At 41.6% G+C, this 13,790-nt stretch overlaps 2 protein-coding genes across 51 annotated transcripts in view; one reads left to right on the plus strand and one right to left on the minus strand.

Annotated features, from left to right (window-relative positions):
* LOC115547203 (drebrin-like) overlaps positions 1–9,096 on the plus strand; it is a 44,531-nt gene extending 35,435 nt beyond the window's left edge. For all 50 annotated transcript variants that reach the window (XM_030361213.1, XM_030361221.1, XM_030361250.1 and 47 more), the window contains 8 exons: positions 1,714–1,826; positions 2,891–3,013; positions 4,041–4,062; positions 5,206–5,235; positions 5,598–5,627; positions 5,968–5,997; positions 7,487–7,604; positions 8,239–9,096. In XM_030361213.1, the coding sequence (XP_030217073.1) occupies positions 1,714–1,826; positions 2,891–3,013; positions 4,041–4,062; positions 5,206–5,235; positions 5,598–5,627; positions 5,968–5,997; positions 7,487–7,604; positions 8,239–8,338 (566 nt within the window). In that variant the 3' untranslated portion in view covers positions 8,339–9,096. The remainder of the gene's footprint in view (positions 1–1,713; positions 1,827–2,890; positions 3,014–4,040; positions 4,063–5,205; positions 5,236–5,597; positions 5,628–5,967; positions 5,998–7,486; positions 7,605–8,238) is intronic.
* Positions 1–13,790, minus strand: part of LOC115547199 (mucin-2-like) — a gene marked incomplete at both ends in the record, with an annotated part of 211,274 nt that overhangs the window by 97,440 nt on the left and 100,044 nt on the right. The window lies entirely within an intron of this gene.

Consider the following 13,790-nt stretch of genomic DNA (forward strand, 5'->3'; position numbering starts at 1 on the left):
TATTCCCTATATAGTGTTCATGATACAGTGCACTATATAGGGAACGAACAAAAGAGGATTTGGACACTACGCTGAACATTTTTAAACGTCATGTGCGTCAGTAAATGCGCCGGGTATTTGTGTGACGCAGACAGATGGGCCCACATAATGTAAACAATCCGGGCACTCACGAGGAAAGCTGGAGGTTGGATTGATGTTGAATGTTACATTTCCTTGTTCAATTTTTTTTAAATTAATTTTGAATATTACATTTTCTATGTTAGATTCCAAATAAATTGTTGACGTTTCTAAACGAAGACAGAGACACCATCATTAAATGTATTCGTTTTCGCGATTAATCAGCTTCTTCTTCTCCTTCGGAAAAACACGACTGCATTGCATTGTGGTATACGGGAGTATCATGTAGGGACGTCGTATGTACACTCAAAACATCACAGTGATTGGTCGAACAGATTTCCCAGCAGGCCCTATTCTTTTGTAAATGTTGAAACTAAAAGAAAATAAATGAAATAGCCTAAGTGCGATTGTATATACTTTTTTATTCCTGGCCAAAATATCACTACTGTAACCAAATTACATACATTAAGATAAAATACATAAGCCACCCTGACTGTGATGTTATGAGAGAAGAGAGTCTATATAAAGCGGTCAGTTCCTTTCTACATTCACTCCAGACATCTTATGCTGCTTTCACACCGCCGCTGTCATGCCAAATTTGTACCGGCTGCCAAATTTGTACCGGGCGCGTCATCCATACGTAATCCATTCCAAACCTGCCTGGCAACAGATGATCGCGTCGTCCGTTGCCTGGCAACGGACGATCGCGTCGAATGACGTGAAAGGTTCACAAACATTCGCGAACCTTCAAGCTCGTTCATTCGCACTTGTCCGTTATCTGTATTGTGCTATTTCATCCTTGACCTGCTTTAAACACTCAGTTTACTTGCTAAATTTGATTAAACAATTAAATACAATACAAATATAAAGTAAAAACAAGTGTTATCTAGCGATCCGTTTTCTGTATTATGTTTTGGCAACATGAGCGCGAATGTTTTTTGAAACCCGCTTTAAACACTCAGTTTACTAGCTAAATTTGATTAAACATTTAAATACAATACAAATATAAAGTAAAAACAAGTGTTATCTAGCGATCCGTTATCTGTATTATGTTATTTCGTCTTTGGCAACATGAGCGCGAATGTTTTTTGAAACCTGCCCGGCAACGGACAACCCTTACGTAATCAACTGCTGACGTGCCCGGTACAAATTTGGCAGCCGGTACAAATTTGGCATGACACCGCCAGCACGGCGACCGTCGGGCGGCCGCGCGGGGGCCCGACGGGGGCTAGGCGGGGCCCACGCGGCCGGGCCCCCCCGGACCCCCAGGGCCGCGGGGCCCCGCCCCGGAAGCCCCGGCCCAAGCTACGCCCCTGAACCCTCCCAATCTGTATAAGCTTCATTAGAATTGTATTGAACATGGCTGTCATGTTCTTCTTAGCCTTAATTAAAAATGCTTTCATTGTTTATCTGGTAGGCCTATCGTTTAATGTCTGTCAGTGTTAGATCTACATCTTTCTTTTTGAACACCACGTGTTCATTCAGGTTAATTTCTTCAAGGATAAGATGAGATTGTACAAAGATTCATATTTTCTCTCTATATTCTTTGTTATAGATACACAATATAGTTAGACACCCTTTCTCTTTCATCTATAGTTGGTGCATTTGGTGACACGTGCACAGTCACCCATCAGGGCAAAGCAACGACGTACAACATCTCAAACCCTAAGAGCAATCCAACGTGTGAATACAGCTGGGCTGATTCTAATGTAAGTTAAACATTTATTAAGGTGGATAACTGGATTATTGAATGATTGTGATTGATATTAAAATGAGTAGCGGAATATTTTATTCAATGAGTTTAATAGCCTACTGTTTTATTGACCTACTGTTTTTATATTATGTTGACATAACAATTATATTTTTAGTTATCGTTGGGTTAATGTCTGAGAAACTTATCAGTTAGATTTTTTTCATTTCTAGCAGCAAATTTGTACTTCAATTTGACATGGAGTGACATACAGGCCGACGCCATTTTGAATACTGGGATGCTACAGTATAGTGTTCTTATGGCGCGTTTCCACTGGCGGTAGCTGTTTGGTTCGGTATGAATAGGCGCGGTACGGTTCACGTTTATACCGCCAAAAGTGGGCGCGGTCCGGATTTAGCCGTGATAAGCCGTACTTATCTCTCAGTGCTCCTCCGTTGGGGCACCAAGACATCAGAAACGGTGCCAAAAAGTTCCAGTTACACATGCCGTCTGTAGTTTGGTCGACCGAATCATCACTTCAGTGCGACACAGGGTTAATAACAAACAAACACATTACCCGCGAGGTATTTCTGGACAACGGCGAAAGCTTGTTTGTTGAAGAAAATGTTGTGCAAAAAATGCCGTCCTTCTTGGAAGGATACACCGTGTCGAGCTGCCATGAGGTCATGATGCATACGTAGCTGCCGCGGCTATCGGCATACGGCTTAAACCCCGCCCTAGCATGAGGGTACTGTCGGAGGTGGAAACGCGAGCCGTAACTGAGCTGGGCCAAACCGCACCTTCACTACTGGGCCAAGGCGTGCTGGGCCTAGGGGCACCCGCCGGTGGAAACGCGCCATATTAGATGATTTGGCAAAATACCATGAAATGCTTAAGAGAAAAAATAAGATGTTTTTGTGATATGTTTAGTTAAACTTTTAGGTAGACCAAGGGGTACAGTATTCCCGTAACTAATCCTTTTAATCCACAACATTTTGAAGGCAGGAAACAATTACAGTGAATACAGTGCTGTCAATCATGTCTAAAAGCCCTACACATTCCTCCTGTATGCTTGAACTACAGCTATTGGTACTGGCAACTGATGCCGAACCCGAAGGAAAAGGAATTATATCCTCATCTCACTCCTCTCTCACTTTGCTTGGATGCTGGAAGAATGCTTGTGTTACAATTTATTGCCATCTGAAGGTAAGAGAACCTCAGTACTTGACCTCCGTTCAGATAGGAAGCCCTGTGCATTGTTGTCATCTCTGAATATTTTCTGAAGCTGGCACTGAGCCAATCTCTGCACAGTGTTTAAATACGGATGCACCAGTTCTGATACAAAACCTTTAGTGAGTCTGATTTCCAAACATTGGCATCATATCCTCACAATATAGTCACTATATCAGGATTATTTCTTGTTTCATGAGTAGCCTATTCATTATAATAAGAAATAGATTTGTGATATTGCTACTTCTCTATACTGTATAACCATGGACCAACCTGGTCCTCCGAGCTCACATAAGGTTTCTCTCTGCAGGTTTAGCGGGCCTATAGTTGAAAAGTAGGATGTAAGGCTATGTTACCGCAAGTAAAATAAATGGTGAACATCGCTATTGTTACATTCTGATCCAACAGATGACTTGACACTTAATCACTTCCACCCAAGCAATTTGTTATTTATTATCTCCTCAAACAAAAGGTCAATCATTAATAGCCCCTTGAATATAAGGGCCATTCTGATACCCAATCTTTGGCTTGGTGACTGGTTAACACCTGGGAGAATATAGATCTATATTCAGTGTTTTGTCCAAGTGAAACCAGGAATCAGAAATGTTGCCTTGGCAATTGCAATATTAAATAAAGAGGTATTGACGTCAGCTAGAAGCCATCAATGCTACTGAATCTGTTCTGCAACTTCCAAACTGCAACACTACCAAATGGAAGATACATCCGTGAACCGCATCGACTCAGACTCACCTCGGGCTCCAAGTCTTGTGCTCGGAGCCGCCTTCAATTTATGTGGGAGACACTTTTATCCAAAGCAACACGCTTGCATTTTTGTCAGAAGAAAGAGAAACAATATATCGCTGTCGGTACAGTTAGGATGTTCATAGAACCAAGGGCCCGGCACTACATACTCTGAGCCAGTGGTCCCAGAAAGTGTTTTAAGAGCTGACTTGAAGAGTTTACCTCCTGTAAATCACTTTTTCCTTTTCTCCTCTCATTGTAGCCCCACACAACCTGCTGCTACAGTGAGTTTATTTTTATACTTGATTATTATCAGCGAGAAACATAAATATTTAATTTTGAATTAATGTATTTTTTATTCCAATGTAAACATTATTTTGATGTAAAACAAAATTATATTTTCCCAAAACAATTTCCTTTTCACCTGATGTGTTGATGGAACCAATATTTTACTGTGCATTCACACCAAAAGCTGTAAAGCGTTTTTTGAGCGATAAACGCCCATTCACTTTCTATTAGACATGAGCAATAAAGCGATGGGAGCGATAAATCGCTTGAGCGATAGCTTTAAAGCTGTAAAGCTGTAAATGAGAGTTGAAAACAGCTCAACTCTGAGCAAATGAGCTACAAGCGTTTCGGCTGTAAATTACGGCCAGCCAATCGGAATGTAAATGTCTCTCTCCGGCGTGGGTCCCAGTAAACATAGGCGAGAACTTTAGTTCCTAGTTCCTACCACACATTTGTTCCTTCATCATGGTGCGTGAGTGAATAATTGCGGCTATTGCAGGACATCGTGTTTGTCCGCGATTGCGTGGCCAACGTGGTCTTCTTACAGCCCGATCATTAACTAAAAAACATATAGAAAAAGAATAAAGTATCCAGCAGATTTCACAATGTATAAGGGCATGCACAATCTGCTTTAGCGCAACAGGCATGGTCGCACAGTGGAATGCTGATGGAAACCAGCAGACGAGCGGTGGGTGGAGATGTGCGCGCATTTCAGAAGCAGGGAGATACTGCACAAAAAACTATTTCTAATTTGTCAGTTTGCCGTGTGTCTGCCTGGCACAAATGCTCCCGTTGAGCGGATCTTTTTCATATTAAACAATAATACACACACACACACACACACACACACACACACACACACACACACACACACACACACACACACACACACACACACACACACGATAGCGATCAACTAAGCGCGTGGCTCCTTTAAATGGAAAAGCAAAATCGCAAGAGCGATGTGAGCTGTAAATATTTTGGACAGCGTTGCGTTTTGAGCTGCTCTGCGATTTTGCATCTTTTACAGCTTTTGGTGTGAACGTACAGGTAGGGATAAAATGAGTATAGAGTTGAATTATTTGAATGGTTGGTTTTAAGTTTTAGTTAATGTTTACTTTGCATGTTTATTTCAACAGCTAACTGCACTGATGCACCAGAACCTCAAGGTAGGGATGCATTACTTTCACTAACTCCACAAATGGCAACATGCAAACCTATGTCTTCCGTCTTAGTTATCTGGTAGATTATGAATGCCTACATTTAATATGTATAGAATCAGAATAGGTCAAATGTGGGTTTTATTTGTTTACATTTTAAATATTTTCCCTTTTTCTATTTAACTTTGGTTGTTCTTGTTGTTTGGTCATCTAATGTGTAACTGAAGTCTTTTCAGGGCGGTACAATTAACTTGACCTGTCAGTATTGTACTTCTACAGCTAAAATGATAAGATTAGCAATGAGTTCAATTATTTGAATGGTTGGTTTTCAAGTTTTATTTAATGTTTACTTTGCATGTTTATTTCAACAGCTAACTTCACTGCTGCACCAGAACCTCAAGGTAGGGATGCATTATTTTCACCAACTCCACAAATGGCAACATGCAAACCTATTGTCTTCTGTCTTAGTTATCTGGTAGATTATGAATGTCTGCAATAATATATAGAATCAGACTAGGCCAAATGTGGTTGTTATTTGTTTATATTATTTTATGTTTTCCCTTTTTCTACTGAACTTTGGTTGTTCTTGTTGTTTGGTCATCTAATGTTTAACTGAAGTCTTTTGGGGGCTGTACAATTAACTTGACCTGCTAAAATTATAAAATGAGCATAGAGTTTAATTATTTGAATGGTTGGTTTTAAGTTTTAGTTAATGTTTACTTTGCATGTTTATTTCAACAGCTGACTTCACTGCTGCACCAGAACCTCCAGGTAAGGATGCATTACTTTCACCAACTCCAAAAATGGCAACATGCAAACCTATTTTCTTCTGTCTTACTTATCTGGTAGATTATGAATGTCTGCAATAATATATAGAATCAGACTAGGCCAAATGTGGTCGTTATTTGTTTATATTCTTTTATGTTTTCCCTTTTTCTACTGAACTTTTGTTGTTCTTGTTGTTTGGTCATCTAATGTTTAACTGAAGTCTTTTGAGGGCTGTACAATTAACTTGACCTGCTAAAATTATAAAATTAGTATAGAGTTTAATTATTTGAATGGTTGGTTTTCAAGTTTTAGTTAATGTTTACTTTTAGGGATGTACCGATATGAACATTTTGACCGATACCGATATCCGGTATTAAAATTGCTGTTACGGCCGATAACCGATATTTACCGATATCGATATTGGTATAAAAACAAGTTTCTATGATGATTTTGTATGCTGAAGAACATGTAAACACTGTGAATATGAAAAAGTAATTTCTTTCTTTATTTACCAAAACTTCGAAATACATTGTTTCCTCAACAAGTTACAGGGCATCCATAACAAACACAAGTTAATAATAGTGTTAGTTTTAGGCAACTTATACAACTTGCATCTATGAAAAAGTTTGGATCATAAATCACAATAACGATCACAAATCAAAATATCTTGAATAGGTTTTATAACTTAAATCAAATTTGCCAATATTCATGGTAACCAGACACTTGTCTAATAAATTACAAAAAGTGTTTCAAGTTTAAGTCAATTTGAACTCAAAAATGTGAAATAGGCTAAATCAAATATATCAAGGGAGGTTGGTTGTAGTCTTTTCACTCGGTTCTAGCCCTACTGTTGATCCGGAGAACTGAGCGAAAAGACTACAACCAAATATCAACATATCCGGTTCCGGTTTCCGTTTCAATGGGATTACGGAACGCCAAATAAAACACAACAAAAACTGTATTTCGCTACAATAATGTATATAATGATTTGACACTGCATCCTCCGCATTACTTCGGCTTTGCAAGTACTGCATATTGCAATTTGAGTACCTTCATTTGAGACCGTTAAAAACATCCAAACCGCCGACATTGATTATTTTCAGTTAAGTTGACAAACACTCCTGTACTGCCTCTCCGTGCGTCTCTGGCTGCGTCACTGACACTGTCACATCACTGACACTGTCACGCATGGACGACAACAATGCACAGGGCTTCCTATCTCAATGGAGGTCAACTACCACGGTTCTCTTACCTTCGGATGGCAAATAGTTTCAACACAAACGTTCTTCCCGCATCCAAGCAAAGTGAGAGAGCGGTGAGATGAGGATATAATTCCTTTTCCTTCGGGTTCGGCATCAGTTGCCAGTACAATGTCCTGTAGTTCAAGCATACAGGAGGCTGAGTGTGTTAGTCATTAGTTTGTGGTCTAACTATGCGTTGATTCAGATTCAGAGTCTTTGCCAATCACCCTTCAATGTATTTCTGCTTGTAGAACACATTGACCCCATGAACTGCAGGGATTACTGGATTGTGGTCAGGATTCCGGTGGTGATTGTCTTGCTCATGGTGATGGTCATTGCGGTGGTCTGCTGCAGAAAGAAAGAAAACAGGTATTACAAACGGTCAAATGTCCTCATTGTTGCAGCCAGTAATTAGGAACCATCTTCACCCAATCAATCCTTGTGCCATTCAGTAATACACTGCTGGCTAAACATTATTTTAGCTTAGATCGCCACATTTTGTCTCTCTTTACTGTGAATCTAATGTGTGATTGTAAGCCTACATCTATTCTTCTGGATGTTCAGTGTGGCTGTTTGAAACCCATATTATGAGGGGTTGAACAATATTATGGTGCTCTAGTGCATTGAAGACTCTTTAGCCTACAGTTGATTACTGAATTGAATATGGATTAAACACCCGATAGAGCCAAGGCCTACAGTGTAGTGAAGTGTATGCACAGAGTGAACTATAGAAAGATAATCAATAGACCGATGTGGTCTGACTGGTTACTGTTGAATTACTGTTGAAGTAGATAATGTTGATGCTAAGGCTTTGCCACACAATGTCTTATGGATATCACAGTAAACTCTGAGATTTGAGATTATTATGCGCCAAAGAATTTCTGAATGAATTATTTCTTTAAAATATGATTTTTTCCCTCGAATTATAAATTTTGATATGGTAGAAATATTTACATGCAGTTTATTTATGATGATGCTCTTTTTTCACTTTCTAATAAAACAGTTGGTTGGAGCGGTTCAACAGAGCGTGTTCTTCCAAAGAACCACAAAGCGGAAGTGGAGAAGATGCAAGACCAGAGGTTATACCGATGCTAGACGTTTAGACACGTGACAAGGTTGAGTTATATTGGGTGCGGAAGCTGGCAGACTCTTAATGATGTACCAGGGAGTGCATTTATAAAAGAAACGTGATCATGCATAAATCATGTATAAATCTGAATAGCATGAATAGTATAAATCTATATAGTAATATACAAATATTAATATCTTATATACGACAAAGTATATTAGTATTATTATTATGTTGAGGTTGGTCAAGTGGATCAGGCCATTCAATCATAATTATAGAACGTGTGTGACGGTATGTGGGTTACAATGTCCAAATTAAAACAATTATATTAATCCAGTCTCGGACTGTGATTGATGATCAACGTGAGATATATATATATATATATACTGTATATATATAAATTGCACTCAATACTCGTCTTTTTCTCTCACACACTCTCTTTCTCTCTCGAATATTGCCTTTAATGCAATACTTTGGACTTTAATAAAAAAAAACCTCAATATACTCAACTATATATATATTTTAACAGGATCAAGATAATCATCCCTGTTTGATATAGAAGATATCAAGGCATGTTATTCTCCTGTCTCTTTGATTTCTGGATGGATTATGTATACGTTTAGGGTTCAGCATGGGCTGTGTTCTTGAGACATTGGCCAGGGGGCGTTTCTTTAATCTTCCGATGTGGCGTGATGATGACTCACAGAAGGGAAGTTACTAACCACAGAAACGTCAGCATGTGGTTCAACTCTGATTGTTCTTTGCTTCATAAATAAATTGACTTGAATTGTATCGGAAATGATCTGTCTTGCACTTCTTACAATCTCCGCACAATATACAATGATATGAAAAACGAAACATATGACAACATTAATACATTTATGTGAGGAAGATTAGTTGGTATAGTGCAAACAATAAATAATTAAGTTTGGTAATATGAAATGATTAACGAGACATTTCAATTGAATAGGCCATTTTAATAAAAAAAAAAAATTGTGACTTTATGAGCAACAACGCCTGAAATCCATAAGAAAGTCATGCTAAATAGTCAATGATCAGACGACTTGATGCAGAAGGGTCAATACTACGCCAATAGTATGAAGTAGCAGGCCTTTTCCTCTTCTTTCCTGAGCTTCAGCATATTGCATTCTTAGGTCACACAACACACACTACCACACAACATTTGACCGTTATCAATTTAACAGTGACTGCAGCAACAGAGTCAAGAAAACACCAGGTGCTACCTCATTTTAAGTGTCTGGTCTGGTATGTTGATCCAGCATATGGTAAGATAGTCCCGTTAGTCCTTCATGGTCCCTTTGCCAGTTTGCCACTTTACCATGTCCCACAAAAATCCACGAAATTAGGAGATCTTGTTTCACTGTGGGAGCCTGTTGGACTTCACTTATAACTGCGGATCCAGTAATATATTTGTTATCATCCTCTGCAACAGCAGTGATTCAAATTGAACACTGCAGGTTTGATAGGCCTACGCTGGAATAGTTAAGTAAGGTTACAAAATATGTAAGAAACGTCAACTATTGTCATGTGTTCGATGAATGAAGATGACATTGCTGTTATTAATGAAAGTTTGTGTGTCCGTTTATGGTTATGAGAGGAAAAAGAGTGTAATGACATCATTGAGTTTCCTCAACCGCTATTGTTCCACATAAACCATGCCATTAATCGGCATCTACAGGCCCCAGCTAGTCCAAAAATGTCACCCCTATCTTGCTACGAACTTGCCTTCTGGAGATATGGGATTTCATTGGAGTTTTTATCCCTGCACCTATGAGCGTAAACTTGACTAAATTTCGACCTACTCGACCTAACCCCTTCCAAAGCACACCAATGGACCTCCACAGGCTCCAATGAGTCCAACCATGTTGCTCCCATCTGCCCTTTCTGCACGTGTCTATTTTCAGGGGCAATATGTCCGTAGGTAAGTAGGTAGAGTTGAAAGGGTTGGGGCTGTTCCAGCTGAATCATAATTGTAAGTTGTATTGTTTATCCACCAGATGAAAGTAGACCCATAACTCTTTTGGATGTGTATGTGTCTAGATGATCAACTAATAAGTTGGATGACTGCATGCTTTAATGCATAACAAAATGCTAAGTAAGAGTGGTCAGGTGAAACATTATCAATCCAAATAACTGCTTGACTGATGTTGTACCATGACCAAACCATATGTCTCCAAAATAAGTATTTGGTGACCTCCTATTTTAGCCAATCATAACCAGTGCCTTCCAGCCCTGGACCGGGCCTAGAGAATCCAACCAACTCGTCTCTCTGAAAGTCTGGTATCTACGCTCAAGCTTCACCCCCTAAGATTCAGCACGTTGCATTCTTAAGTCACACAAATGGATTAGAGGGGATTTGATCTGAGGCACTTGCCTTTGCAGTTCATCTGACCACTAGTGAGCTGCGGGCCAGCCCCTATCTCATGCGTCTGGGCTCTTCTCAACTCTCCTCCTCTCTACGCACGATGCAGACCGCGGCTGCTCTCCTAAAGTGAAACATATTCCGGTTACAGTTGTTTAAGTCCCTGATAGCCTCTCATACTGTGCGTAATGTAGCTTCACGTAATGTTCATCGACACGTTGGATGTAGACGCGTCGTGTGCACCCTTGGGACCCCAACGCCCCCCTCCCTCTCAGCGCCGGAGTCGCCATGGATCGCGCCCCATTCCGTCCCTGCCGCGAGGGCGACATGGCCGACTTTGTGGCCACTGTTCCGTTTCTCCCCGGTTTCCCATTACCCCCCGGTATCCTCGGGAAACGTTTCCCGGACCGCGGGCTCTGTGTCGAGGCGGACCCCAGCGGGGGACCGGGAGAGGGGGGTCACCCACACCAAGTTCGAGGGGCTCTCTCTCCGAGGAGCGCCCCGCGGATGATCCCAGAGTCACCCTGGAGGCGGGTGGTCTGTGGGGGGAGTTCCATCACATGGGGACGGAGATGGTCATCACCAAGTCCGGGAGGTAAATATAGGCCTATACACACGTGTTTCTCAATCCAATTTAAACGATACGAATGATCTTATCTGCGGACACTTAAGGAAACGTCCGAGAGCAGCGGCGATAATAATAATAATAATGATAAATTAAATTTATATAGCGCTTAATATGGTAGGCTACTCTAAGACGCTTTACATATTGCCCTATCAAAACTATGTAAGACGGACTAGGAATAAAAGAAAAAACAGAGGTTAAACATGAAGAATAAGGTGGGCATTAGGTGGGGAAGGCTAGTGTGAAAAGGTATGTTTTGAGGGCAGACTTGAAAGAAGAGAGGGTTGGAGAGACTTTGATGTGGGAGGGGAGTGAATTCCAAACGGTGGGGGCAGCAACTGAGAAGGCCCGATCACCCCAAGTCCGTCGCTCAGTCCGTGGAACTTGTAGCAGGTTGGCAGAATTGGACCTGAGGAATCGGGAGGGGGCGTGGTGATGGAGGAGGTCGGCAAGGTAGGGGGGGGCTAGGCTGTTGAGGGCCTTGTAGGTGATGAGTAAGATTTTGTAGTTGATTCTGTGTTTAATTGGAAGCCAATGGAGTTCACGGAGGACAGGTGTGATGTGTTCTCTGGAGCGGGTACCAGTGAGGAGGCGTGCAGCTGAGTTCTGGACATATTGACGTTTTTTGAGGACTTTGTTGGTGGTGCCGTAGAGAAGACCATTGCAGCAGTCAAGCCTGGATGAAATGAAAGCGTGGATGAGTGTCGCAGCAGCGGTAGTTGACAGGTTGGGGCGGAGGCGGCCGATGTTTCGGCGGTGGAAAAAGGCAGTTTTGGTAATATGGTTAACATGGGGGAGGAAGGAGAGAGTGGGGTCCAGGATAACTCCAAGGTTACGGATTTTGGTGGAGGGGGTGATGGTGGAGCCGTCAATGTTAAGGGTGAAGTTCAGAGTGGAGTGAGTGAGGGTGTCAGGACCAATGATGAGGATTTCGGATTTGTTGGAGTTGAGTTTGAGAAAGCTGTTTTGCATCCAGGTCTTGATGTCAGTCAAACAGTTGGAGAGGGTTGAGAGGGTGGAAGGACTGATGGTTTTGGAGGGGAGGTAAAGCTGTGTGTCATCGGCGTAACAATGGAACCGGAGTCCATGGTGACGAAGGATCTGACTAAGAGGAAGCATGTACAGAATGAAGAGGAGTGGACCAAGCACAGAACCCTGGGGGACACCGTGGATGAGAGGAGTAGTGGCTGATTGACAGTTGTTGATGGCGATGAATTGATGTCTGTCGGAGAGATAGGATCCAAGCCAGGAGAGGGCGGTGCCAGTGATGTCAAGGGTGGATTGGAGACGGGAGAGGAGACTTGAGTGATTGATCGTGTCAAAGGCAGCACTGAGGTCAAGGAGGATGAGGATATTTAGGGAGCCAGTGTCAGAGGATAGCAGAAGGTCATTGGTCACTTTGAGGAGGGCAGTTTCTGTACTGTGTTTGGAGCGGAAACCGGATTGGAAGAGTTCAAAGAGGTCGCTGGTGTCAAGGTAGGTGATGAGTTGTTTGGCAACAACACGTTCCAGGATTTTAGACAGAAAAGGTAGATTGGAGATGGGGCGGTAGTTGTTAGGGGAATCAAGATCCAGGCCGGGTTTCATTAGTACGGGGGTGACTGATGCAAGCTTTAGGGAGGAGGGGACATGGCCGGAGGATAGAGAGGCGTTTACAGTGTTAGTGATGAGGGTGGAGAGAATGGGGAGCCTTTAGAAGTGTGGTGGGGAGCGGGTCCAGGTTGCAGGTTGTTGATTTCATGGTTGAGACTATGGAGGAAAGATCAGAGGAGGTGAAGGCGCACAGCTTTTGGCCGTGATATTATCTATAAAATTATATTATACTATTACATATAGAACGTTATAAGACGTCATTAATTTGTCTGAAATATACCAGCCAGCACATACACATTTGACTAGCAGCTTGTGCTAGCTCCCGCCTAGCAATAACGTCAATGGTGGAGCTCTGGCTAACTGTTTTTCTGTCAATTCACCTGCACAACTCGTTAATGCCTGACTTCGGAATAAATCCGTTATTTTTGAGCACTTACATGCATCCCCCTCCAGCATCCGCCTCTTCTTTATTCTGGCCTTTTCAGCCCCTCCTTTCTCTTTTCTCTTCTTGCCTTCCATGAGTGCCAAAACAAGCAAAAGCAAGCAACAACGAACTCGCTTGCCTTCTCTGTCTGACGCGTCTTTAGGGTCATGCCATTAGACGTGGGGCCGCGCATATATTCCCCTACATTTCCGAAAATGGACTTGACCTGCAAGCTGTTTATTGGATAAACGCATTTCCCATTCCCAGGAGTCTTTGCTCCATTCTACGTCAATTCAAGAACCAACAAATTAAAGTAAACTGTAGTGCGTATTATTTATTTATGGCCATGAAAGTTCTGTACCGCCTGAATAATGAAGAATTAAATGAAGTAAAAAATATATATATATAAAAAAATAACCATGACTGAGACATAGAGAGTAGGCAAGTGGTATAAATATTGG

The sequence above is a fragment of the Gadus morhua genome, chromosome 7 (genome assembly GCF_902167405.1).
Source record: "Gadus morhua chromosome 7, gadMor3.0, whole genome shotgun sequence".
Classification (NCBI taxonomy): Eukaryota; Metazoa; Chordata; class Actinopteri; order Gadiformes; family Gadidae; genus Gadus; species Gadus morhua.